The following is a 25,064-nucleotide window of genomic DNA, read 5'->3' as shown; positions in this document are numbered from 1 at the left end:
AAATGTAAAACCATCTCATTATTCTCCCATAGACCCTCCTAAATCCTGACATAGTTTACAACAAATCTGGTTTGAAAACTCATCAAATAGTTTGATGATTCAAGATGTAATCTTAAATAATCTAAGATGTATCTAATTTACAGTCAAGTAGACACATGTAAAATATAAACCTTCTTTTGCTTTTGGCAACAATTGTTTTCTTCAAGAGAAGGGTATAGAGGAGCGAGAAGGGCACTTTAATTCCTCTTTTAAAAGAATGCCAAAAACAAAGATTATTTCCCAAAGTATGTCCAAGAATAATTTTTTTTTTCACATTTTATTTTTTGGGTAGTAGCAATAGGTCAAATTATTTCCAAAGTGCATTCAACCAAAAGCTAGCCAGTAACCAGATTTTAACTCTGATCCATAAATGTTACAAACATCAGTGCATACCTAAATATATTCCAAAAATAGTAATTAGCACGCCTTCAATCACAATCAATATCAGACAAATTAAAACGAGATTGTTCACATGCAGCAAACATATTAAACACAAGATGCAGCACCAACTACTATTTATGACTTCCCCTTACTTTCAAATTGACTATGTAAAATCCTCAGGTATACTTATAAACAACCACAAGATTATACAGTAAAAGAAGAAAATAAATTTGATCCTTTAGGCAAGGAATGGATGAATAATATAAATTAACTACAGGGTGGCTAGGTGGAGCAGTGAGTAAAGCACAGCCCCGGAGTTCAGGAGGACCCAAGTTCCGTTCCGGCTTCAGACACTTAACAACCACACAAAAAAAACTAGCCGTGTAATCTTGGGCAAGTTACTTAACCCCAATTGCCCTCCAAAAGGCAAAATAATAATAATAAATAAATAAAAATAACTACTAGAGTTCTTAAAGAATCTATAAAATAAATCTGTATGGGCTGACATCACATTCCTCTTTGATTGGCCCCTTCTTACCTTCCATTCTACTTAAACCTGACTCCACTACACCTACTCTGTAATTAAGTGACACTGGACCTCTTTGGGGCTCCTCAAACACAACACTCCATCTGCTGATCCTCCTCATTCTAAGTATTTTCACTGGCTACACTTCAGGCTGGAAATATTCTCCCTCCTCCGAGACTCCTTCGATGCACCCTGCACATATGTGATGTACACTTTATTAATTGTATATTGTCTCCCCCAGCAAACTGTGAACTCCTTGAGATTAGGGACAGGTGTTTGCCTTTCTTTTTATTTCCAGAGCTCAGCACAGTGTCTGGCACATAGTAGGTGTTTAACAAATTCTAGTTGACTGTTTCCTGTTCCACTTGAGAGGAATTATGATAAAACTGACATGGATACCTCAAACAGAAAGATTGCTAAATTTACCTAATCCCTTCTCCGTTTCTAAACAACCCACATACTCTGCTTCCCCCCAGCAAGGGATAAAAGGGGCTCCTCTTTTTAACTTTTAGCAATATTGCAGAGTCCTAGAGACTATTATTTAGTTTCCTGCCCTGTAACAAATACAGTTACCCCCTTTCACATCATGACTTAAGATCAGCATAAGAAATTACTGTAAATGGGAATTTGGGGGGTTTTGTGGAAGCTGAACATTTTACCAAAAAAGTTTAGAAACTTAGAAATGTGTACATAAAGGATGTTTAGCATTATTCTCCTCAAATTAGTTTCATTTTTTTTTTAAAGCAATTGGGGTTAAGTAACTTGCTCAAGGTTACACGGCCAGGTGTTTCTGGGTGGGTGCTAAGTGTCTGAGCCTGGATTCGATCCCCAGGTCATCCCAACGCTGGAGCCAGTGCTCTTACTCGCTGTGCTACCTGGCCGCCCCATTAGTTTCATTAAAAAAAAAAATTCATATTTATTTTATTTAAAATTTTTTTTCACATAGTATTTTTACTTAACATGGACCTACATATAGTCTATGACCAAATACTTAACTCAAATTTTACAACAAAGTACTGTAAATACCCCATAAAAGAAAAAGAAAAAAATTCAGACTTCTCTGGTGCAAAAGTGAAGGCCAAAAAATTTAATATGGATTTTCAAGATCACAGGGGCTCTGCATTTCTAACCCCCACAATGTGGAAGGGATAACTGCAGTAACATATATCATCACACATGCAGCTTGCATTTAGAATGTTAGTACTATTGTATTATAGCATTAACAAATTCAATAATAACAATACCAGCAGCTAGCATTTATGTAGCACATTTAGGGTTTGCAAAGTACTTTACAAGTGTTATCTCATTCCATCCTCACAATCACGCTGGAGGTTAAGTGCTATAATTACCCCTATTTTACAGATGAGGAAACTGAAAAAGAGATTAAGAGACCTGCCTAGACTCACACAATAGTATATGTTTGAGGCTGAATTTAAATTCCAGTCTTCCTGACTGGAAGCCTTGCATTTTCATCATTATTACAGTCATCATTACTAATTATCAAAAAAAGCTAGAAGAAATCCAAAATTTAGAAAAGGAAGAAAAAAGGTAGTATACAAAGGATGTTTAATACTAGATTGATAAAAGTAAGCCACTGCAGATTTTTGAGCAGAAGATAAAAATGGTAGAGAAAGGATTATTCTATTGGTGGGAGTATGACTGACTGGATCAAAGCAGGCAGGCAGCATATTACAAGCACAAAGAGACTAGGATAGAACTGACTCTTCATGACCCCATTTGAGGTTTTCTTGGCAAAGATATTGGAGTGGTTTGCTATTTCCTTCTCCAGATCATTTTACAGGTGAGGAACTGAGGCAAAGAGGGTTAAGTGACTTGCCCAGGGTCACTCAGCTAGTATCTGAGGGTATTTGAATTCAGAAAGATGAGTCTTCCTGATTCCAAGCCCAGTGCTCTATCCATTGCATGACCTAAATGCTATTGCAACCTATCTCACAATAAAATACAGGAACTAGAATAATTCAAATAGACTGAAATATATTTTAAATACACAGTACTGATTTGACACTTTGGTGGTTAAGGATTACTTTATTTTTATTTATGCACATATAAATATATGTAATATACACACAAAGTTGCAGTATCTTCTGAATTCAAAACATTTACTTTTGAGCTATAGAAAAAATAAAGTTTATACAAAAACTTTGTGCTTTTTCTATATGCCCAAGGAAAAAGCTTATTACAACAGAAAACTGATAGCCAACAGTGTGTCACTGTAAACTTTTTGCCCAAATTAACCTAGAAGCTATGAAAATATACGTTATGATCATTCATATAAGAGTATTAAAAGAATATGACTTGATACAGTTTAATTATTGTATTAATTATCTTAAGCTATAAAGTAGGATAATTTAGAAAAGTCTCAATGGGCTCCTCCTATAGGCTTATTCTAAGCTTTATTCATCAGCAAAGCTATAATACTCGATCTGAATTGATCACATTCTAGGAATTTTAAATACAAAAATGAGTAACGTCTAAAATAGCAGAAGTTTTGAGAAAAGAAGGTAAACAACCTAATTAGCACAGCTTCTAATCAAGCCTAGCTGTACATTAGTGAATTTAAAACTATGCTAATTCAAAACTAGAAATTTCAGTTTAATGCCATTTTAATTCAACAAGCATTTATATAGCACTTTAAGGTTTGCAAAATGCTTTACATGTTAACTCTTTTGATCTTAACTTCCTTTCAAAATCTGTATCTGTTAAAATAACAGGACACTAAGATGATTAGGAAAAGAATTCTTCCTTACTCCCCTGGAACTAATTGACTCCAAACATCTTTCAAAAGGTATAAATTTTCTTCTATTTCAACTGTTTTAGTAGAGACTGAAAGAGTGTGCTTTTATTCCCACAAGCACAAAACAGACTATATATAGTCTCATACATAGCCAATATCACAACAATCTTCTTTAAATCAAATCTGTCTCTCAGTTCTACTGAAAAAGGGGTCCTTTTAAAAATAGAACTAATTAACTGAAACCAAATCATCACTGCTGGGGGTTCTTTTAAGTCTATAAGTATCTGGCAGGTAAGTCTGTGTAAATTACCCTAGGTGGGGTGGCTGGGTGGCACAATAAATAGAGCACCGGCCCTGGAGTCAGGAGGACCTGAGTTCAAATCCAACCTCAGACATTTAACACAAAAAAACTAGCTATGTGACCTTGGACAAGTCACTTAACCCCAACTGCCCACCAAAAAGCAGAGAGAGAGAAAGAAACAGAAAGAGAGAGAGAGAGAGAAAGAAAGAACCCTAGGTGAATACTTCAGAACATCAAGAGTTACATTCAGACCAAATATCAAATTTAGCCAGACCAATGAGTTTCTGCAAAGCAGTTGACATTTTCACTGCCATTCCATGGACTGGGCTAAACTTGGGGAAAGGGAAGAAAAAGGAGATGAGAGCACAGAACAAAACGGAGACAGAAAGCAAATATTACTACTGAGTTATTAACTGTGCATCTGGGTCAAATGGGATCTTCATAGAGTACTAGAACAAGACGAAACCAAAAGTGATCCTGAGCTTACTGTTCGTAGACGAATCATTAAAGTTGTTCTTTATTCATTCAGTAAGTGAACAGCAGACCACTCCTCTATGGTGAACTGGAAATTGCAGACCGTGAAAAATGTATGTATAAAAACTAAGCAATCACCCATGACCTGTTATTTTTTTTTTAATGTTCAATAACTAGGAGTTAGGCATAATTACAAACTTTAGAATCTGTGTTTCCTATTTCCCACAGTTCTTTTTATGACAAGAAAATAGAGTAATTTAAGATACATTATGCCTAAGATACAGTTCTGGTATATATTACAGAAATTATATGTCATACAGGGTTGTATAACAATTTAAGAGTCTACTAAAATCTTGTTTTAAGTAAAACTTCTAACCTCTTTCCCCAACTCAATTTGCCAAAGTTGCTATCAAGGGGGAAAAATATATGACTAATTTTTTTTGTGCCATGCAAAATTCCTAACTTTAAAAAATACTGAAGTGGTCAAAATAGTGAGCAATAGAAGGAGATCGGGGGGAAAGCAAGAAGCCTGGATTATCAAACTCAGAGTAAATGAGAGCTGCCTTTCCTACTGAAAAGATTTTGAAATGCTCCTTCAGGTTTATAGAACTGTTGCTCATTTTCTATCATACTTGACACATTGCGAAACACAAAACCTTGCTATAGCTAAATTTTCATTAACTGAAAGCACGTATTGTCTCTTTTCAAAAAATTACCTGGTAATCAACTTGACTAATACCAACTGTTTTTCCCTCAAATTTTACCTCTTCCATGAAGTCTCCCCTGACCATCCCAATCCATGGAAAACAAATCCTTTCTCTGAATTCCTGTGACCCGTGGCAGATGCACATAATTTTATAGCTGGAAAGGATCATCAAGATGATGTACTTCAATCTATTTATTTGAAGCTGAAAGCTCTGAGAAGTTATTTGGCTCATGATAGGTCATCTAGTCTATTACAGACAGAGCTAGTCACCAAAATATAGATCTCATGATTTCTAGTCAAGTGTTGCTTCACTAGAATACTTGCCTTTTATTTCACTTTTCACCTGTCATATTCTTCCTGGGACTACTAATCAAAATTTCATATGGAATGTTTTGATTGCCCAGCTAGACGGTTAAGCTCATTGATATGATAGTAAAGATAAATCTTCTACTTCTCCAGATAATCCATAACAAGTAGTACAATATACCTCTCTGGGTTTTCATGAAATTGGACTCTTAGATCTCCTATCAAAACTGCTTCTTTCCAAGTTTTTTTAGTTTTATTTTTTTATTCTGAACATAAACATAAAAAAGGTGGCATATCCATGTAACATGAAAATATATGAGGAATATATATGAACCATGAATATCTATCTATTTCATATCACTTCCTTTTTGGTAAAAAAAAATATTTATAATAAATTTCATGTTATTTCCAAAACTATCCTGTTTGCATCTGCTTTCTTTTAAACTTCCTTCTATTTTCTTATTTAAAAAAAACTGTTTCAGGGCAGCAAGGTGGTACAGTGAATAGAGCACTGGCCCTGGAGTCAGGAGGACCTGAGTTCAAATCCAGCCTCAGACACTTAACACTTACTAGCTGTGTGACCTTGGGCAAGTCACTTAACCCTAAGTGCCCTGCCAAAAAAGCAAAAAAAAAGTTTCAGTAGCCCTTTTTTTGGGGAATCATTATTACTCTCACCACCAGCACCAACCAAATTTCTTCCCCCTACACCCATTAAAAAAAGAGAAAAGGAAAAAAAAACCTCATATCAAGTAAGCAGTTAATCAAAACAAATATACACGGTGGCCATATCCTAGAGATGAGCTCATCACTGGTCCTCTAGAGAAATGGTTGGTCATTACATCAATCAGTTAAGTTTTTTGAAAGCGTTTTATTCTTTACAATGGTGCAATCCTTGTACACACTGTCCTCCTGGTTCTGCCCACTTGCCTGCAGGAGCTGATACCACCCAGCATGCTCTGAAACTCTCTCTTGTCATTTCTTAATCACATTCAGGTGCCATAATTTGTTCAGTCATTCCTCAATGGGCAAGTACGTGCTCAGTTTCTAGTTCTTTGCATGTTTCTTTTTGTGTATTCTTTTAATGCCCTCTTCAGTCAAGACATTTGTTTGGCTTTCAACTATCCCTTCCCCAGTATTATCCTGCCAATCTCCACTTGTTTCCTAGTTTACTTTCACGAAACTGAGTGACCAACCCTCCTGTCTTGTTTCAGGTGACAGGGAGGTTCAGCAGATTTCATTTCCCCACACATTCCACTATGCTGATACACAATCCTCATACACTCTTATAAAAAATAACAAAATAATAAAAGCACAAATTCCTCACCCTTCTTCTACCTTTCTACACAAGAGTATTCCCTTCAACTCTTCTTCCCTTTCCCCTTATAAAAGCCTCAGAGAAGATTTAACTCCCTCAAAAACTTTTGCAGACATTAAAATCTTAATAAACACTTGCTTCTTTTTTCTCCTTCTGGAATGTTGGCGCTATATAGTCTCTTTCCCATTGCTCAAAGTAAGTTTACCTTTCTAGATTTCTCTAAACTCTCATATTTTCATTTCAAAGTTCCTTCTCAGCTGTGGGTAAAAATTGTTTCCTTAGAGTCTTTATTCTATTTGTCCATTTTATCTTCTATGAATATTTTTATATTGCATTTCCTTCTTTTGGTTTTATTCTAATAGTTATTATCATCTAACGGAGTAATTGTCTGTTATATTCTAGTTTTCATGGAGTTCTCCTTGGATAGAATTAAAACTTTCTCTTCTAAGCTATTTATTCTCCCTCCAATTCATTCCCACAGAACTTTTATTTCAGTTTTTATCTCTTGCTTCAGTTCTTCTAGGTATTTTGTAGCCCTTGTCCAAAGTCCATTTTTGCCTTTGGGCTACGACATGCAGTTGTTATAAAGTTGCCCTCTCATTCTTTTGGGATATCTCTATCTACCATACAGATCTATTTTTATATTAGGGTCTTTTTTGGTTTCCTCATCTCTCCAGTTTAAATTCCTGAACTATGGCTTCTTCCTAGAGCCCAACTCTTCTTCCTGCTACACTTCTGGGTGTAATAGTTAGTTGAGCCTGCTTGCTTTCACCTCTATTCACATGTGCTACTACTGTGTTGACCCCCACCTCCCACAATTGGGCTCCCTCCCCCCCTGTATCTTTGAGGGTGAGTGTGTAGTTCAGACTATTTTAAGTTCATGAAAGGCAGCATAGTAAAATATAAAAAATGTTGTATTTGGGATCAGGAGCCCGGCCTGGGTTCAAATATCAGCCCTCCTGCTTAGTTCTACAATCTTGGGTAAGTCATTTAACCTCTCTATGCCTCATTTCCTCTGAAGAACTGAACTACATGTCCTGAGAACTCTTATGGCTCAAAAATCCATAATCCTATGATCCTATATACCAGGAGTGGAGAACCTGTGGCCTCAAGGCCATATGTGGCCCTCTAGGTCCTCAAGGACCATACCAGGGCCATAGGTTCCCCACTCCTGGTAGATACATTTCCTGCATTAGAAACAGTCAGATGAACAAAATAATTAAGACTCTGCTGACATCTAGTGGTCTTATATTAGTTTGATTTTTATTTCTAGCAGGTCTCTGATAATGGCCAATGGAAAGGGATGCCATTTAAAAACTGGTTCTTTTTTTTAAATGGAAAAGTACTGTTAACTTATAACTGCCCCTATTATTATCCTTCTAATATATCACACCTATAATGAGTCCATTTGAGTAACAAAGTTTGCTCAAAAAAATTGAAAATTAAGAAAAATTTTTAATTGCCAAAGGACTTTATTAAACATGTCCAATCATGTTTTTCATACAAAGAGAAATGAAAAACAAAACATGTAAAATTGAGCTTAAGTTGGCAGGCTGTGGCACTTAAGATTAAAACCAAGAATCAACTGTTGTTAAACAACAAAATGAATTACTAAAGAAATGTAAAGGTGTTGTTTTGGATTTTTACAGGATAGATTATCAACTGTATTACTTTAAAACAAAACTGCCTAATGACCCTCCCATCCCCCCAAAATAATATCATATCTAAGGTTCTTTACTAACTTCCTTATTCAAAAAACCAGAGGAACTTTTTCTTTTTTTTTCTAAACATTCTAGCAATTCTCAAAATAAGAGATCTTCAAAAGGCTACCTCATCATCTCCTATGCCTTGGTGAACAACAATATTTTTAAAAGATGACTCATTAGATTGTTATTTGATTTTGGGAAATTAGAGCTCCAGACTACAACTACAGGTGAGCAGTCTCCTACAGTTAGTCGTGCAAAAGGCCACCAATATTCAACAACACACACAAAAAATTGACATGGAGATAATCAGCAGCAGATTATATACTGTATTATTAGGTGAACTCCTAGTGACTTGAAAATAATGGCAAAAGTTTGGAATTATATCACATAAACTATACATGTCTGATGATAGAATATGATGGTCACTGGAAATGTAGCTAGAGTAAGAAATATTTTGGGAAGCTGATAAACTTATGGCAGAACCATTGTTATAAACCCTTTAGATTCACTTGGCTAACTCACCAATTGACAAAAGAACATTCATTCTATAAAGACAAAGAATTTGGACCTAAAATAAAAATTAGTGCATTCTAAGAAGACTTCATAATAATCTCTTTCATGGAATCATAGAATCTTATAGTTAGAAGAAAACAGAGCTATCTAGTTCAGCCCTCACATCTCAAAAAAATGAAGAAAATGAGTTCTAGAGAAGTTGTGACTTCATCAAAGTCATCAAATAGCTACTTGGTAAGTGAGCCCTAGGCTAGAACACAGAGTTCCTGATTTTATTTACTGTGCCTTCTCATTTCATCATATTACAATTAGAAAACAGTTGTTGAATATATTCTTTCACCTTTTATTTTTCAAGTAGCAAAGGACAAATTTATATGACTGCTGTGTTATAAGCAGTTATGTACTGAATTTGGGCCCTAATTTTCATAAAAATACTGATCACAGGTAAACCAAGTATTCAGGTTAACCCAAGTATTTCCTACAAATAGCATTTTCCATGGAAACAGCTATCATGACAACCATTTTAAAATCACTTGACTTCTATACTTGTGTTTTTGTCCCCTCAATACTTTAAAACTACTTGAACTGATTTCTTACCTTTTGTACAGAGACAGAAATACAAATTAACAAAATGTTCTGTTAACATAAAACCTTTTAAAAATGGTTTATACAGTTTAAGATTTTAATTGGTCTCCTCTCTGTTTTACCATTTAGTGATTTGGGCTATGGAGGAACTAAAAGGTAAGTGCTAGTTAAATATTTTGCTTATATTAAAAAGGATACACAGGAAAATAATTATCATGGGCATGTTGCACCATTATAATGTCTCCATGACAAATATGAAATGTCATTAATATATATTCTAAATCAAATTCCATCACAATGTCATGAAAACTATTATTTGTCTGATTAATCCTGTTGTCACTGATCCTCTTCAACAACAAAAGACAAATGGAGAGGCTGGGTGGCAGTGAATAGAGCACTGGCCCTAGAGTCAGGAGGACCTGAGTTCAAATCTGCCCTCAGACACTTAACACACAAACTAGCCATGTGACCTTGGACAAGTCACTTAACCCCAATTGCCCTGCCTTCCCCCCTCCAAAAAAATAAAGACAAATAACAACAACCTAAGATATAAAATCAAATAGTCAAGGATAATCCAAACAGCATTACCTCACCTATCAGCCTACTTACCATCCCACTTATAACATTAGTCCTATGAAAATAAACATACTCTCCCTTTACCCCTACAATGTAGCTTCAATCGGTATTCTGTATTCATGGAAATAATGAACATTAGGCAGAATACTCCTATAAATGCAGGCACATGCAGATTCCCTTGTTAAAAGAATTTCTACTGATAACTAGCAAGACCATTCTCCAGAAAGCAATGGCAAAAGTATGACTGCTACAAGACCAGTTGTCAAAGAAGAACTAACAAAAATTGCCCTGTGTACATCTGGGCCACCAGAATGCTCATCTCAGGAAGAATCCCATACTGGTGACTGAATTTCACATCAGAATTTTTTTAATTTGAAAGTTATTTCTATTTAAAGATAAAAAATAAACCATTTAATTACATGTATAAGTAAATTCGTGTTTTAAGTTCTTTTAGCCATTAATATGAAAACATATACTTGACACTATTTATGGAACATGTTTATTAAGCCCATACTTATAAAAGATATTATAAAAAAGTATTCATCTTTGCATTCTTTTCAGTACTTAAGACCCAATTACAGGCCTCAAGAAGCTTACAATCTAGTAAGAAGATAAATACCAAATCATGATACAGAAGCCACTGTTTTTAATATAATACAAAATAATACACATATTTTTCTACTCTTTTAGATGGCTAAAATAAAAACTTTTATATTATGAAAATAAAATGAGCAATCTGCACTTTTAATTACCAATACTTATCATGCGATAAATGGAAAATGAGATTCATATATCCTTTTCAGCTTCTATCTCAAGTTAGGAGAGGCAACACCTAAAACAGATCAAATGTCAGTATGAAAAACTGGCTAGCTCTTTCTGTGAATGTCTTTTCAGGAGGATTCCTGGGAAGAACTGGTGGAAGTTAAGTATTATACTTTAGATTTTATATAGAGTCTTCAATCACAGTTAGATCCAACAATAAACCCAAAGAACTTTCACTATTATTTGCCTTTAATGAAAATGGGTATCTACAAAATCCAGCTGTAAAAAAATGAGACAAAAAGCATCACGTGGAACTAACAACATTCATATTTCAATGTACTCTGAGATTTCCACAGAGGGAATGCCGAGCATGAATCAGCTACAAATACAAAATTAAAGCAATATATTTAGTACACTTGGTTTTCTAAATGTTCAAAATAAGACTTTATATCAATCACCAAATTATTATTTAATGCAGGTTATGTTATATAGATACTTTATACAAGATAAATTTATCCAGAAAATAAATTGGAATTTTCCCCTTAACCATAAAAATAACTTTAGTACAGGCCATAAGATAACAGAAGTAGCTACATAATATGCTTCTACTAAACAAAAACTTCACAATCAAACCTTACCACTTTTTTAAAATCATCTTCTGCTTCATCAAGCTTTCCTTGCTTAAGCAGTAAATGACCTCTCTGTAATCGTGCCTAGAAGAAAAAGAAAAATATCTTAAATGTTTTCAATTTCTAAATTCTAATTAAATCCTATAGGATTTAGGGGAGAGGGATGGTAGTGGTGGAAGAATTTTTAATATTTTCCCCAAATTAAATAATGAAACATAATCTACGCTGAGACTCTTTTTTTTCCTTTAACTTCCTATATACCACGTACCCTTGTCTAGGTTCTGAAGGGGTCTATAGAATCACAGATCTATAACTAGAAGAGACTGAATTTTGTTATTTGCATTTCTTCTGATTTTTAGAACTTCAACTTTTCACTTCTACAGCAAGAGCTACATGCTTCAGCATTTTAAAAAGTTCCAGAAATAGGCATTTCTGAAATATCTCAATAAGAATTCTATTTCATCCTGATAAGCGAGATCAATCATAGAATCAACAATTTTTGACAGATGACTGACAAAAACACAAAGTTAAAGTTCTCTTTGGAAATTTTAAGCAATACAGTCACCCAGGATTATCCCTGACACCTCATTTTACCCTACCCCATGTATCCTGTGAGCTGCCAAATCATGCAGTTTCCACCCGCACAACATCCCTTGTATGCATCACCACCTTTGCCTGGACTACTAAAATAGCCTCCTAATTGGTCCCCTTGCCTCAAGTCTCTTTCATCTCCAATGCTTCCTCCACAGAGCTACCAAAGGTTTTTTTTTTTTTTTTTTTTTTTTTGGCAAATGCCTATTTTATAATGTACTTAATTATTAGTGTAATAGTACACATACAATTTCTAAATAAGTAAATATATACATATTGGAGGTATGTGCTCAAAATCTTGTCACATAATACAAAAAGTTCATAGACCATTGCCTCAATAACTTACAACTATATACAATTCTGGACTACAATAGCTTTTGCTCAAAGTAAGGTAAACTAAAATTGAAAAGATTAATTTGTAACTTATAATTCACATGCTTTCTTTCAAAATTTTATATTATTTATTAACTCTTCAGTGTTTTTTTCCTAATCACTTGTAATGGGAATGGGAATTTGAAGATCTTACCTGCCCCTTAATAGACCTAAGGGGAGTCTGAAGACATCCCTTGCTGCAAAGATAAATTCTGCTCCCTAGAGCCTGCAGGAAGCTGGATCAGAGTGACTCTGACAGTTGGGGACAGAGGAGCTTAGGCAAGGAAATAGAGTTTTATGAGTAAATATTGATCTTGTAATGGTTTGTGGGAAGACTAAAGGATGCTGTGGCTCTCAGTGTTATTATTATGGCCTCTAAATATCTTTGGTACTTCAGCGTACTGGTTTTGGGATTCAGTTTTCTGGTGTCTAAATAAATCCTTCAACTTTATCCTCTATCTGGAGTCTGGCATATTTTGCAATCGAATGCCATGCAATAGTTATAGTCACAGTCTCTATCATGATCATGGGCACTGTAAATATTGCATTGGTGCTACATCACTTTAAAAAGGATTCTGGGGGCGGCCAGGTGGTTCAGTGAGTAGGAGCACCGGCTCCAGTGGCAGGATGACCTGGATCAAATCTGGGCTCAAATACTTAGCACCACACACAGAAATAACTGGCCGTGTAACCTTGAGCAAGTTACTTAACCCCGATTGCTTTAAAAAAACAAACAAAAAAAAAGGATTCTGTATAAAAATACCAAAATGGATACCGAAAGCAAAGACTCTGTGCTATTTTATTAATGACTTGGATGAAGATATGCTTGTCCAATGAGATGACAAAAGGTTGAGACCAATAATCACCACGGCACATGACCCAAGATAAAGGGGGTTGGAAAGCTTTTAAGATGAAATCTATTAGGAATAAATGATAAATCCTACATCTGAGATCAAAGAATCATCTGTGCTATTACATGATGGTGAAACCACAGTCAAACAAGTCAATGTGAAAAAGATCTGTAAGTTGTAATGGCTTGTATAAACTGGCATTCAAAAAACACAAAAGGGATCTGGAGCTGCATTGAGAAAGGCACAGCATCCAAAATGAGAGTGGCAACAGATCTCCTGGGCTTCACCTGAGTCATACCTATGTGGAGCCTCGTTATCAGTTCTAGATAATGAACTTTAGTAAGGACGTTTGGCTGTCTTCAAGTATCTGGGAGACCAGATACCAAAGCAGCCAGAAGAGTAAGGACTGGGCCTATAACACTTCTTCTAAAAGGGCTTTCAATAGGTGGGCTTTCAAAGAGGCTGCTTCATACTTGCACTTTGTTCCCTTCACCACCATCTACTTATCTTGCCATTCTAAATATTTCAATGTCATTCTTCTAAGTGTGTGTGCATCTCTGTCCCATTCTCATGCTATAAAACAGAGAGCCTATCAATAACCTATTAAAACTTGAAAATATTTTACTGCTAAAATTCACAACAATCCGCTATTTTAAAAATAACAACATACTTTTAAATCACAAAACTAAGAAAACTGTTAGCCAGTTGAACTGTCTGTCATAATCTAACCTTGATCCAAAATGTGTTTAAGTTTAAGCTAAAGCCTCAAAAGAAAAATCTGACTACTCCATCCTTTCTGCAGTATAGCTAGATTTTATAATAAGCATATCTATAAGTTTTATATGTTCTAATGCTATAAAATTGTAATTATAATGAGAAGAATTTCTGTTAGCAGTCTCTCTCTGGCAAATGGTATTACTGACATCTTCAATTTTTTTTTTTATCATAGTTGAGACATCCCAAATACTGCCTTAAATGTTTTTTTTTTCCAATTAAAAATATCACATTTGCCAACGTTTTCAGAGATTAATTATGCAAATATCTTTTCTTTTTCTTTTTGGAAGGGGGAAGGTAAGGCAACTAGGGTTAAGTGAGTTGCCCAAAGGTCACACCACTAGTTTTGTCTTAAGTGTCTGAGGCTGAATTTGAACTCAGGTCTTCCTAACTCCAGGGCCGGTTCTATTCACTAGCCACCTAGCTGCCCCTATTTGTGCAAATATCTTGCAAAAATTATTTTACCTCTTCCTTCAACCAGCAGTCTTTTCTTCACATTTATTTAGAGTTCTTGTCCTCCTGTCTTTTGGAATCAGTTCTCCCAAACTAGAAAGTGTACTTTATTAAGTAATTATGTCAAGATAAAAAGAAACATAAATCTCAAATACAGAAGATTAAACTAATAATTACAATATTATCTAAACTACTGCTCTTAAATAACACTTCTAGCCTTGTAATTTACTTTCTAGGGTTTCTGTTTTCTGCCTTTGCAAAGCTGTATTTTCTTTATCTTCAAAGTCTTGTTTATTCTGCTTTATGTTTGTAACTGTTTTCATAAAGTATCCAAATGCTTTTACTAAATTTTCACAGGATATTATTGCTTTTTATTTCCTTTAGACAAAACAGTTAAGCTACCAACCATCATTTGATGGATATTGTTTTATGATTTATTAATGTCTTTTCATTTGTGACACTACCAACTCATTTGTAATGATAGTACTTCAGTCACTTTTTCACAATAATTCTCTATTCCTTATATATCATGGTTTATTCTAAAAGAGAAACTAAAATCTTTCCCTTCTTGGCGTTGGGTTTATCCAGTTTTCACCACCCTTTTTGCTTATCCACACCAACTTGAGACATTTAGCCATATGCTGCTAGAGCTAAACAACAAATAGAAAAGAGTACAGCAGCCTCAACTATGATTCCTTAGGCCCTCAAGATATCTCCTGGACTAATTCAATTCTTTCCAATACCAATCACAATCTTGATCCTAAAATATCAAAGCATTTAGCAGACTGATTCTTAGACCCCCAGCAAAAAAAATTACATAAAGAGGATTGATCAGAAAAGACCCTGATCAGGACGGCCACAAGAACCTTATTGATTGGGCCTCAGACATTAGGGATGCTTCCTCATGACTGGTCAACTGGGGCCCAGAAGAATAGAATTTTTTTTTTAGAGGAGCAACCTTCTATCCTAGTCAAAGAAAACAAAGTAAAACAACTCTCAGCCCATTGTTTTTCCTTGTAAACTCTTACCACCTTGATTTTCTATACCAGAATCCAGAAAGAAGGGCATGCCTTCACACTCCTGACTACTCCAGTCTAGGAAGTCAGAGATCTTGGACCTCAGGGTCCCCAGTGCTTTTTTGCTTTTGGTACATTTTTTGAGCACAGGTCTGTCTGAGACAAGAATTGCTAAGAAGAGACTTTCCATGCCCAAGATCAGTAGTAATAAGGGCACTGGTGAGTACTTAAATTTGATTGTTCACATGCCAGCCTCTCAAAGGAAGATTCCTTATCAATAGGGAGAAGAGTAAGTATCAGTCTGCAATTAAGAACTGAACACACAGCAAGAGGGAAGACACAAAAATATGGAACACCCCAAAAAGTTTCTAGTGAGTTGCCCAAATAGTAGGAAATAATTTATTCAGTAAACCCTCAAAGTATCTTGACATTTGGAAGTCTACAGGACTATTAGAGTGCTTTATGTTTTTTAATTTTTCATGGGCTCCAGAAAAAGGCACTTATTAAGTGCTAACTACGTGCCAAGTACTGGGAATGTAAATACAAGAAAGAAAGACAGTCCTGCCCTTAAGGAATGTATATTCTAAGAGAAGAGAGTACACAAAAGGGGAATGGAGGCAAAAGAGAAGTGTCCTAGACAGAGAAATCATAGAAGTTGGTTTATGAGAAGTCAATCGATGATTGAAATAATAGAGCAATTAGGGGTGGCTAGGTGGATCAGGGAATAGAGCACTGGCCCTGGACTCAGGAGGACCTGAGTTCAAACCCAGCCTCGGACACTTAACACAAAAACTAGCCGTGTGAACTTGGGTAAGTCACTTAACCCCAATTGCCCTATCTTCCCCCCCTCCAAAAAGCAAAAAAATAAAAAATAAATAATAGGGCAATTGATTAACACATCCTTTCCAGGAATCGTGCAATTTATTCAATTACTATTCTCAAAGCCAAAGTGGGAAAGAAGGAAGAAAGGAAGGAAAACAGGACACACACACAATGGTGTGACACAAAGATGGTCAAGAAGTAACCAGTAAGATAAAGTAAAAGTTCATCCATCAGAGAGCATGGAACTCAGAAGTAGAAATTAGAGTAACAGCATAGGCACTGGCTGAAAAAAAGGCAATCTTCTATCTGACACCCATATATTTACAGCAAGTGTTTATGTAGGAGGAGGGGACCCTATTACACACTTCTAGATAAACCTAGAAATAAACCCTCTCTCAGCTTTACTCTGGCAGTTTCCTCTGAGTCTGTGATAGGGGATATCATTCCCTCTCCTACTACCTCCTTACACTGAATTCAAACCAAATGAACCTGGGAGATGCATCAGCCTTCTTGTAATACAGCTTTAGATAATACAACCTAATACTATGATTTAATGTTACACTTGAACATTTTTCTAACACATAAAGAAAATGATTAAAAAGGCTGCATTTTCTTAACAAAGACAGGCATGTACTTACTGCTGTAAAATCAGTCTTCAATTCAACTACTTTACTTAGGTCAGGAATTGCTGCTTTAGATTTGCCCATGGCTAAGTAAACAGTAGCTCTTCGATAATAAGCAATGTAGTTGTCTGGATCACCATCTACAAATAAATGTAATATAAATTCAAATAATTTATTTCACAGTAAATTCATTCTACAATAAAAACTAAGCAACTAGAATTTTAAGGGCTCACACATATACTGAAGAAGATGAGAACAATCAAACTAATTTAAAATTTTCACTTCAGTTAAATCCCATTACGAGGGAGATAATACTAATTCTTTTTTGCGGTAGAATTTTTGTTTATTAAATATTGCTTAAGATGGGGTCATTGGCAATATTTGTTATGATATGCTATAGTAACAGAATAGCCAAACCTGAGTAAAGCATTAAAACTAAACAATTTAAAGTTTGCCCTTTCATTCTTTGGGACCTCACCCATTTTATAAGTATGCCATTTTACCCTACCAAAAAAGAAAAAAAAGGCAACAAAACTACCAGAAACTAAAATTACTAAAATGCAGGTAAATGAGAAAGGTAGGGTAGGAAGATAGATGTCTAAAATGATCCACTATTTGTATACCATCTAGCATCAGAATCAATAAATATGTATTATGTGCCTACTATGTGCCAGGCACTATTCTAAGAGCTGATACAATAAAGACATAAAACAGCTTCGGCATAAAGAGCTCACAATATAATGGGTTAAGACAACATCTAGAAACTGAAAAAGGGGGGAGTTTGGGGAAGCAGGAAAGTTACCCAATATGAGGTATGAAGTTCTGCAGTTGGGGAAGGAAATGATCTGAGAAGCTGAGAATTTCATAGTTTACGTAATCTTGCAGAATGATGAATTTCTAGAGATCATAAAATCTAGGAAAGGAGCCAGATGGGAAAAGATGAGATGACTTGCCAGAAAGCCCTCTTTATATAGTAGAGGGTCACGAAGGAGGTCTCCCATGTCCACCCTCCACATTCTCCAATCAGCCTCCACCCTCTCTAATCAGTAGGAAGAAAGGACACCAGGAAAAGGGGTTCTAAATAAAAGTTGCCAGTTTAAGGAAAAGGAAAGTCTCCCTTTTTTTTAACCTCACAGTCCATTTTTTAATTAATTTTTAGTTTTCTACATTCACTTCCGTAAGATTTTGAGTTCTAAATTTCCTCCCCTTCCTTCCTCCTCCCTAAGACAGCATGCAAATCTGATAGAGGTTCTACATATACCTTCATATTAAACATATTTTCACATTAGTCATGTTGTAAAGAATTAGAACCAAAGGAGGAACCATGAGAAAGTACAGACAAAAAATGAGGGCAAATAGCATTCAGACTCCACAGTTCTTTCTCTGGATGTGGATAGCTTTTTCCATCATGATTCTTGGAGTTGTCTTAGATCTTTGCATTGCTGAGAACTAAGTTTATCAAAATCAGTCATCATACAATGTTGCTATTACTGTGCACAATGTTCTCCTGGCTATGCTCACTTCACTCAGCATCAGTTCCTCTAAGTCTTTCCAATTTTTCTAAAGTCCACCTGTTCATTTCTTATAGCACAATAGCATTCCATTACGTTCATATACCACAACGTGTTCAGCTATTCCCCAACTGACAGGCATCCCCTCAATTTCCAAATCTTGGCCACCACAAAAAGAGCTGCTATAAATATTTTTGTATATGTGGGTCCTTTTCCCATTTTTATGATCTTTTTGGGATATAGACCTATATATCAAGTCTGAGTCAAAGGGTATACACAGTTTTATAGCCCTTTGGGGACAGCTGCAAATCCAGGATGGTTAGATCAGCTCACAATTCTACCAACAATGCATTAGTGTTCCAATTAGGAAAATCTCTTCTTAAAATAGTTTGGACAATGTATATTATAGATGTTATACAACTGTCAATAAAGGCACTTTCTGTAGCATCCCAATTTAAAAAAAAATTTTCCTCTTATTAACTCAATAGTATACTCAAATCATCTGCTGGCAGGCACATCCTATTCCCACAAGGGGAGGGGAATTCTTATTAAACATTTAGCAAATATTATTTTTCCCAAGGGTTTTGTTAAAATGTTCATTAGAACTGAAAGTGGCAACTATACTTTCAGTAAGGTCTTCATTGTATGTTATTGTTTAATACATACTCCACAATGCAATGTTTAGTTGTCTATAAAAACATAAGATAACTTGATGAAATTGAGCTATTTTTAATTCCACCAAGATAATGGGTTACGAAATCATCTGTTAATGCAATATTACAAAGCCATGATAAAAGAAACTTCAGAATGTTTTGGAATGACTTCATGTCATAAAGGCAAACATAAGAAGAGAGTAATTTTTAAGTGCTTACAGTTTTAATTCCATTATCACTTATCCCTTTTTCTATGTGGGATCAGGGATTTTAGAGCTAGAATTAAGTGAAAAAATACAGATGAAAACATTTTAAAAGCATTCTCAAAAGGTTTAATGTTAAGAATTCTGAGCTGACAATCAAAAGAACACAGCTCCACCATCAACTAACAAGCTGTGAGAGCCTGGAAAATCTCTTTTAACCTTTCTATGTCTCAATTCCAAGTGGTAAATGTAATGTATTAAATATTCCTTCATTCTTGCTTCAATGTAAACACATACACATACACACAGATACACACAGACACACACACACATACACATCCCCATCCCATGGTTGGTGCTTATTCATCTAGGTCTCCTACACCTGTATTATAGTTTATACTAATGATGCATCTTAAGCATAGTATGTTTGATTATCTTATCAATGATAAATGCTACTTCATAACTCTTTCAAAGCTGACACCTACTGCGTGCATACATCATTGATTAAAGATCAAATCAAAGATCAAAAATGTTTTCCAATCATTTATTTCCCATTCTTAGAAGCCTAATCTGGCACTATACATGTGCTAAGTACAAAAATTGTAAAAACCAAATCATTTTAGATATTTGTATCCACAAAATCATGAAAATTATTTATGTGGTAATATTTAAGACAAACTTTTCTGGTTAAAAGTGCTATCCTAAAATGTACCGATACCCAATGAGTATATTTTTACAAAGGGAAACTGCTGAGAGGACAAAGTCCATACAAAATACCAACTTAAACTCTATAATCAAAATGAACTATTTGCAATTGCTTAAATACTATGTTACCAGTTTCGACATCAATTTCTAATCAAGGGAGGAAGCACCAGAAAAAAAGGGGGTGGGGTAATATATTTGGGAATTTAAAAAAACAGAATCCCAGTATCTGAATCCCTTCTGAATGTCAAGGGACCTCTGATGCTATTCATTCTACAAGGGACCTGAACAAGAATCTCCTAGATAACATGCTTGACAAGTAACTGGTCACCCTTTGATTTAAAGAGTTCTAGCGAAGGAGAACCCACTACCTACTGAAGCAGCCCACTTTACTGTCGGGTACCTCTAATTCTTAGGAAAGTTTTCCTTATAACAAAATTTGACTCTTTGCAACTTCCACTCATTGCTCCTATTTCTGGAGCCATCTAATCCCTTTTTCCCTTGACAAATTTCAAATACTTAAGAAACCTATCACTATCCTCCTAAATCTTTTCTCTTCCAGGCTGACTATGTGTATTCATCCTCACATGAGCTTGAAGCTTCTCAACACCCTCTTCTGGATACCATCCAGGTAAAACGTATGGAACTTAGCACCCACTGTAACACTTTAGGTGTGTTCAGACCAAGACAAATACAGAAGGACTATTACAGTATGGCATGGCGGGAAGAGTGCTAGCTCTGAAGTCAGAGGTCCTGCTCAAAGCTCATCTCTGACGCTCAGGGAAGCTCCGGCAGCAATACAGTCACTTAACGTCCCTGGGCCTTAGTGTCCAACTGTGAAATGAGAGTTGGATTTGATGGCCTCTAAGGTACCTTCCAATTCTAAATCTATGATCCTTATACTACCTACCTCACAGGGCTGTTGTAAATAAAGTACTTTTGAAAACCTAAAAAGCTGTACAAATGAGTTACTACTAAATCAATTTGCTAAGTTTAAAAGAGCTATGTAAACGTCAGTAATTACTACTCATCTTAACTTTTAAAAAAAACTGCCCTTTGCTGTTTCTGCACAAATGCTGAACTACAAAACATATTCTATCAGCAACCTGAATCAATATGGCTAATAATCAGTTTTCAAAAACTACAACTCAGCTTTGCCCTTTGAAATATGTACTTCATTACTCAATTATAAACATTTGATAAAACTTGACATTATAATTCTTAAGACCTTACAAGTGGTTTATAAGTTCAGTCTTTATTGGTTTGCAGCATTATCTAACTTTCTTCAGACTATCAATAAATTTATTTTCACATTACCTGTATTTCCCTTACATCCTCCATTTTTACCCTCCCAGACAGACATCCCTTATAACAAAAATTTCTTTTTAAAGGAAAAAAAAAGATTGTGCAAAACCAACTGATATAAAAAAAATCTGATGTTCTATGCCAATGTTCCACACCTCTGGGACCCTCACCCCAGCAAAAGAACTGGAATGAGGTGTCTTCCCATATCTCTTCTTTTGAAACCAAATTTGCTCTTTAAAATTTTACAACTTTTAGTTACAATTGTTTTGTGGTCATTGTTCTTTCCATTTATATTTTTGCAGTCATTGTGTAAACTGTTTTTCTGGTTCTTATTTCAGTTATGTCTTTCATCAGTTCAGATACACTTCTCTGTATTTATCATATTCATCATTTCTTATAATATAGTAATATCCCAGTTTTTAACAACTACAATTTGTTTAGTCATGCCCCCAAATAAATTGACATCTGTTTTGTTTTCACTTCTTTATTGTCACAAAAAGGGCTGTTATAAATATTTTGGTTTTTTATTTTGTTTTGCTTTTTTTTTTGGAGGACAATTGGGGTTAAGTGACTTGCCCAAGGTCACACGTCTAGTTTGTGTGTTAAGTGTCTGAGGCTGAATTTGAACTCAGGTCCTCCTGACTCCAGGGCTGGTGCTCTACTCTTTGTACCACCTAGCTGCTCTTGTTATAAATATTTTGGAGGGTTTTTTTGTCAATGACCTCCCTGAAGTATGTAATTAATACTGGAATCTCTGGATCAAAAGGTATGAACATTTTAGTCATTTTTTTCTGCATAATTCCAAATTAATTTCCAGATTTGAGAGGTTGTAAAGAAACAACAATCTACTGTGGTAGAACTGTAAACTTGTACCTGAACTGATTCTTAGTAAAAAATAATAAAAGGGGGGGAGGGGAGTAGGTGGTACAGTGAATAGAGCACTGGCCCTGGAGTTAGGAGGACCTGAGTTCAAGTCACTTCAGACACTTGACACACTTACTAGCCGTGTGACCTTGGGCAAGTCACTTAACCCCAATTACCCTCCAACAAAGCAAAGAAAGAAAAAAAACATTCATTATTATTATATCTGTTGTTCAGTTCACTTAATAGTTTACCTGATACTTTTTTTTGAAGGTCATCTCAACTGAAACTTCTGAGCTCAAGTCATGTATTAGGGACCAAAGCAGGTTTTAAGAATAAAACTGACCATCAATATACCAAGAAACCAAAGTAAGCTGCTTAAAAGGCCATACTGTAAAACAAGAGCTTTTCAGCTCCCTGTTATCTTTGGAAACAACAAAGTTGAAAACTAGTATCTTGGAGCTTTTTGAATTGAGAGAGGGTATGCATTTCCCACCTAGTTTCCATTAATACCAGAACATTTCTCAGTAGAAAATGGAATATGGGAAAGTCTCCACTTTTCTCTCCCACTCTACACTAGCCTCTTCTCTCTTAAGGGGATAAGCTAAGAAGAAAGCCCATTGCAAACATGAAAGACACCTTATACAAAGAAATAGGAGATGGGAATGCCAACTTGGAGGAATTCTAATATCAAGTAATTCAATTTAGTTGTGGTACAGAAAGCAAGAACAGGGAAAAATGTGAAATAAGCCTGGAAAGGTAGACCAGGTGGACATTGTAAAGGGCTTTAAGTTTATAAAGATGCACTGAAAAAAAAAATAAATTCTGTAACAGAACAACTAAAGGACTTGATATGAGTATGTGGAAATTCAGACTTCAATGTTTTATATCAGATAAAAACAAAAGAATTTAAGTTCCTTTAGGGCAGGGGCTATTTTATTTTTGTTTGTTCCTTGCACATAGTAGTTAAATATATGCTTAATAGATTCAATGTAAAATATAAATTCTTCAACTTGTCCCTTAAATGACAGGCAAACAGAGATCAAATTAATGGATATTGAGCTGGGGTGACATGTTAGGTCATGCTTTAGGAAGATAATTCTCACCACTGAGTAGGGACCCTCTACTCTTTCACTACAGACTAAGGTCCTGTAGGCCTTAGCTTCTCTGCTCTGCCTCCTCTACTCTTCCAGAGGACCCCTGGGCCTTGACATCTGCCCAGCTATGAAGCCCTTAGAATTTTTAAGCCTTCCTTTAGATGTTTTCTTCTGAGATTCAGTGTGAGATCCCTGAGAATAGGTGCTGATTTGCCTTTTCTCTTTGTATACCCAGCATTTAACATTCTGTTTAGCACATTATATTTAATAAATGCTTTTTTGTTCACTGATCAATTTTATTAATTACAGTAGTTTGAATCTAATCAAACATTTAAGAGGGCCTAACACATCCAAGATACTACACTAGGAGCTATGTTGTTAAAGACCATTATTTACAACTTCAAAGTGAAGTCTATAACTTTATATAATCAGTAGTATTAGGTAATTGAGAAGTCCCTTCCTTTTAGGGACACAATAATACAAATATTATATATATATATATATATATATATATATATATATATATACACACACACACATATATATATAATATGTTATATATAATATATTTATAATATAAAATAATACAAAAATGGTTTTCAGATACAAACCTACTGCAGCATGAAACTGAGATAAGGCATCTGCTAGTTGTCCAGCAGCCAATAACTTCTTGCCCATTTCTAGATGTTTTTCGACATCTCCATTTATTCCACATTCTGCACCTAAAACAAAAAGTATACATATCTTAGCTTTAATTGTAATTTTTTAAAAGGTGGGACCAAAAATATACATGCTTTGGGACAAAATCATAAAACCAATAAAATGCAATATGGATAATTTTGATTACATTAAATTGAAAAGCTTCCGTACAAACAAAGCCAATGTAACCAGAATTAGGAGGGAAGTGGAAAATTGGGAAAGAATTTTTACAACCTATGTCACTGATAAAGGACTCATTTCTAAAATATACAGAGAATTGAGTCAAATCTATAAGAATACAAGTCATTGCCCAATTGATAAATGGTCAAAGGATATGAACAGGCAGTTTTCAGAGGAAGAAATTAAAGATATTTATAAGCATATGAAACAATGCTCTAAATCACTATTGATTAGAGAAATGCAAATCAAAACAACTCTGAGGTACCACATCTCACTGGCTAGATTGGTGTGATAGTAATGGCAATTAAAGATTCCCCTGTATTGGCTTGGTTTTCAAATTGATTGTGTTAAAACCCAGAGCTTGTTGATCCCACCTGTGGGATGGACTTTTTGATGTGAAAAGAAAGTCCTGAACTGGGAGGAGCTGGTGACGTAGATTTGGAGAGATAAGAGAGAGGCGGAAGATCTTTTTGGAAGCAGCACCTCGTGGAGAGAGAGAGAGACTAAGAGAATTGCTGGTGGCCGCTTTGAATTGCCCTGGACTTTTGAGACCTGCCCCCTGAGCTGCCAAGGACTGAGGAGACATGGCTGTTTTGCTGGTACTTTGTCTGTCTGTTTTGATGTTATTTTGCCAGATTTGTCCACTGGTGAAAGACAGTCCTTTTGTTGAAGAAGTCCTGGAACCTGGCTGTTCACTAAGAAGCCTGGAGACTGTCCTGCAGACAGAGAGTGAATACTGTCCACTGGTGAAGGACAGTGCTGTTGTTGCAGGGGTCT

The 25,064-nt window shown here is 35.3% G+C and overlaps 1 protein-coding gene across 1 annotated transcript in view; it reads right to left on the bottom strand.

Annotated features, from left to right (window-relative positions):
• DNAJC3 (DnaJ heat shock protein family (Hsp40) member C3) overlaps window positions 1-25,064 on the bottom strand; it is a 75,828-nt gene that overhangs the window by 34,819 nt on the left and 15,945 nt on the right. The window contains exons 2-4 of the mRNA XM_069067355.1: window positions 24,020-24,130; window positions 17,092-17,216; window positions 11,584-11,658 (exon numbers count right to left, since the gene is read on the bottom strand). Coding sequence (XP_068923456.1) covers window positions 11,584-11,658; window positions 17,092-17,216; window positions 24,020-24,130 — 311 coding nt within the window. The remainder of the gene's footprint in view (window positions 1-11,583; window positions 11,659-17,091; window positions 17,217-24,019; window positions 24,131-25,064) is intronic.

This window comes from Petaurus breviceps, unplaced genomic scaffold, assembly GCF_028583685.1.
Source record: "Petaurus breviceps papuanus isolate PSGF00001 unplaced genomic scaffold, PetGlider_PUasm1.0 90743, whole genome shotgun sequence".
Classification (NCBI taxonomy): domain Eukaryota; kingdom Metazoa; phylum Chordata; class Mammalia; order Diprotodontia; family Petauridae; genus Petaurus; species Petaurus breviceps.
Note: the sequence above shows the minus strand (reverse complement) of the source record. Positions and strands in the feature narration are given on the sequence as shown.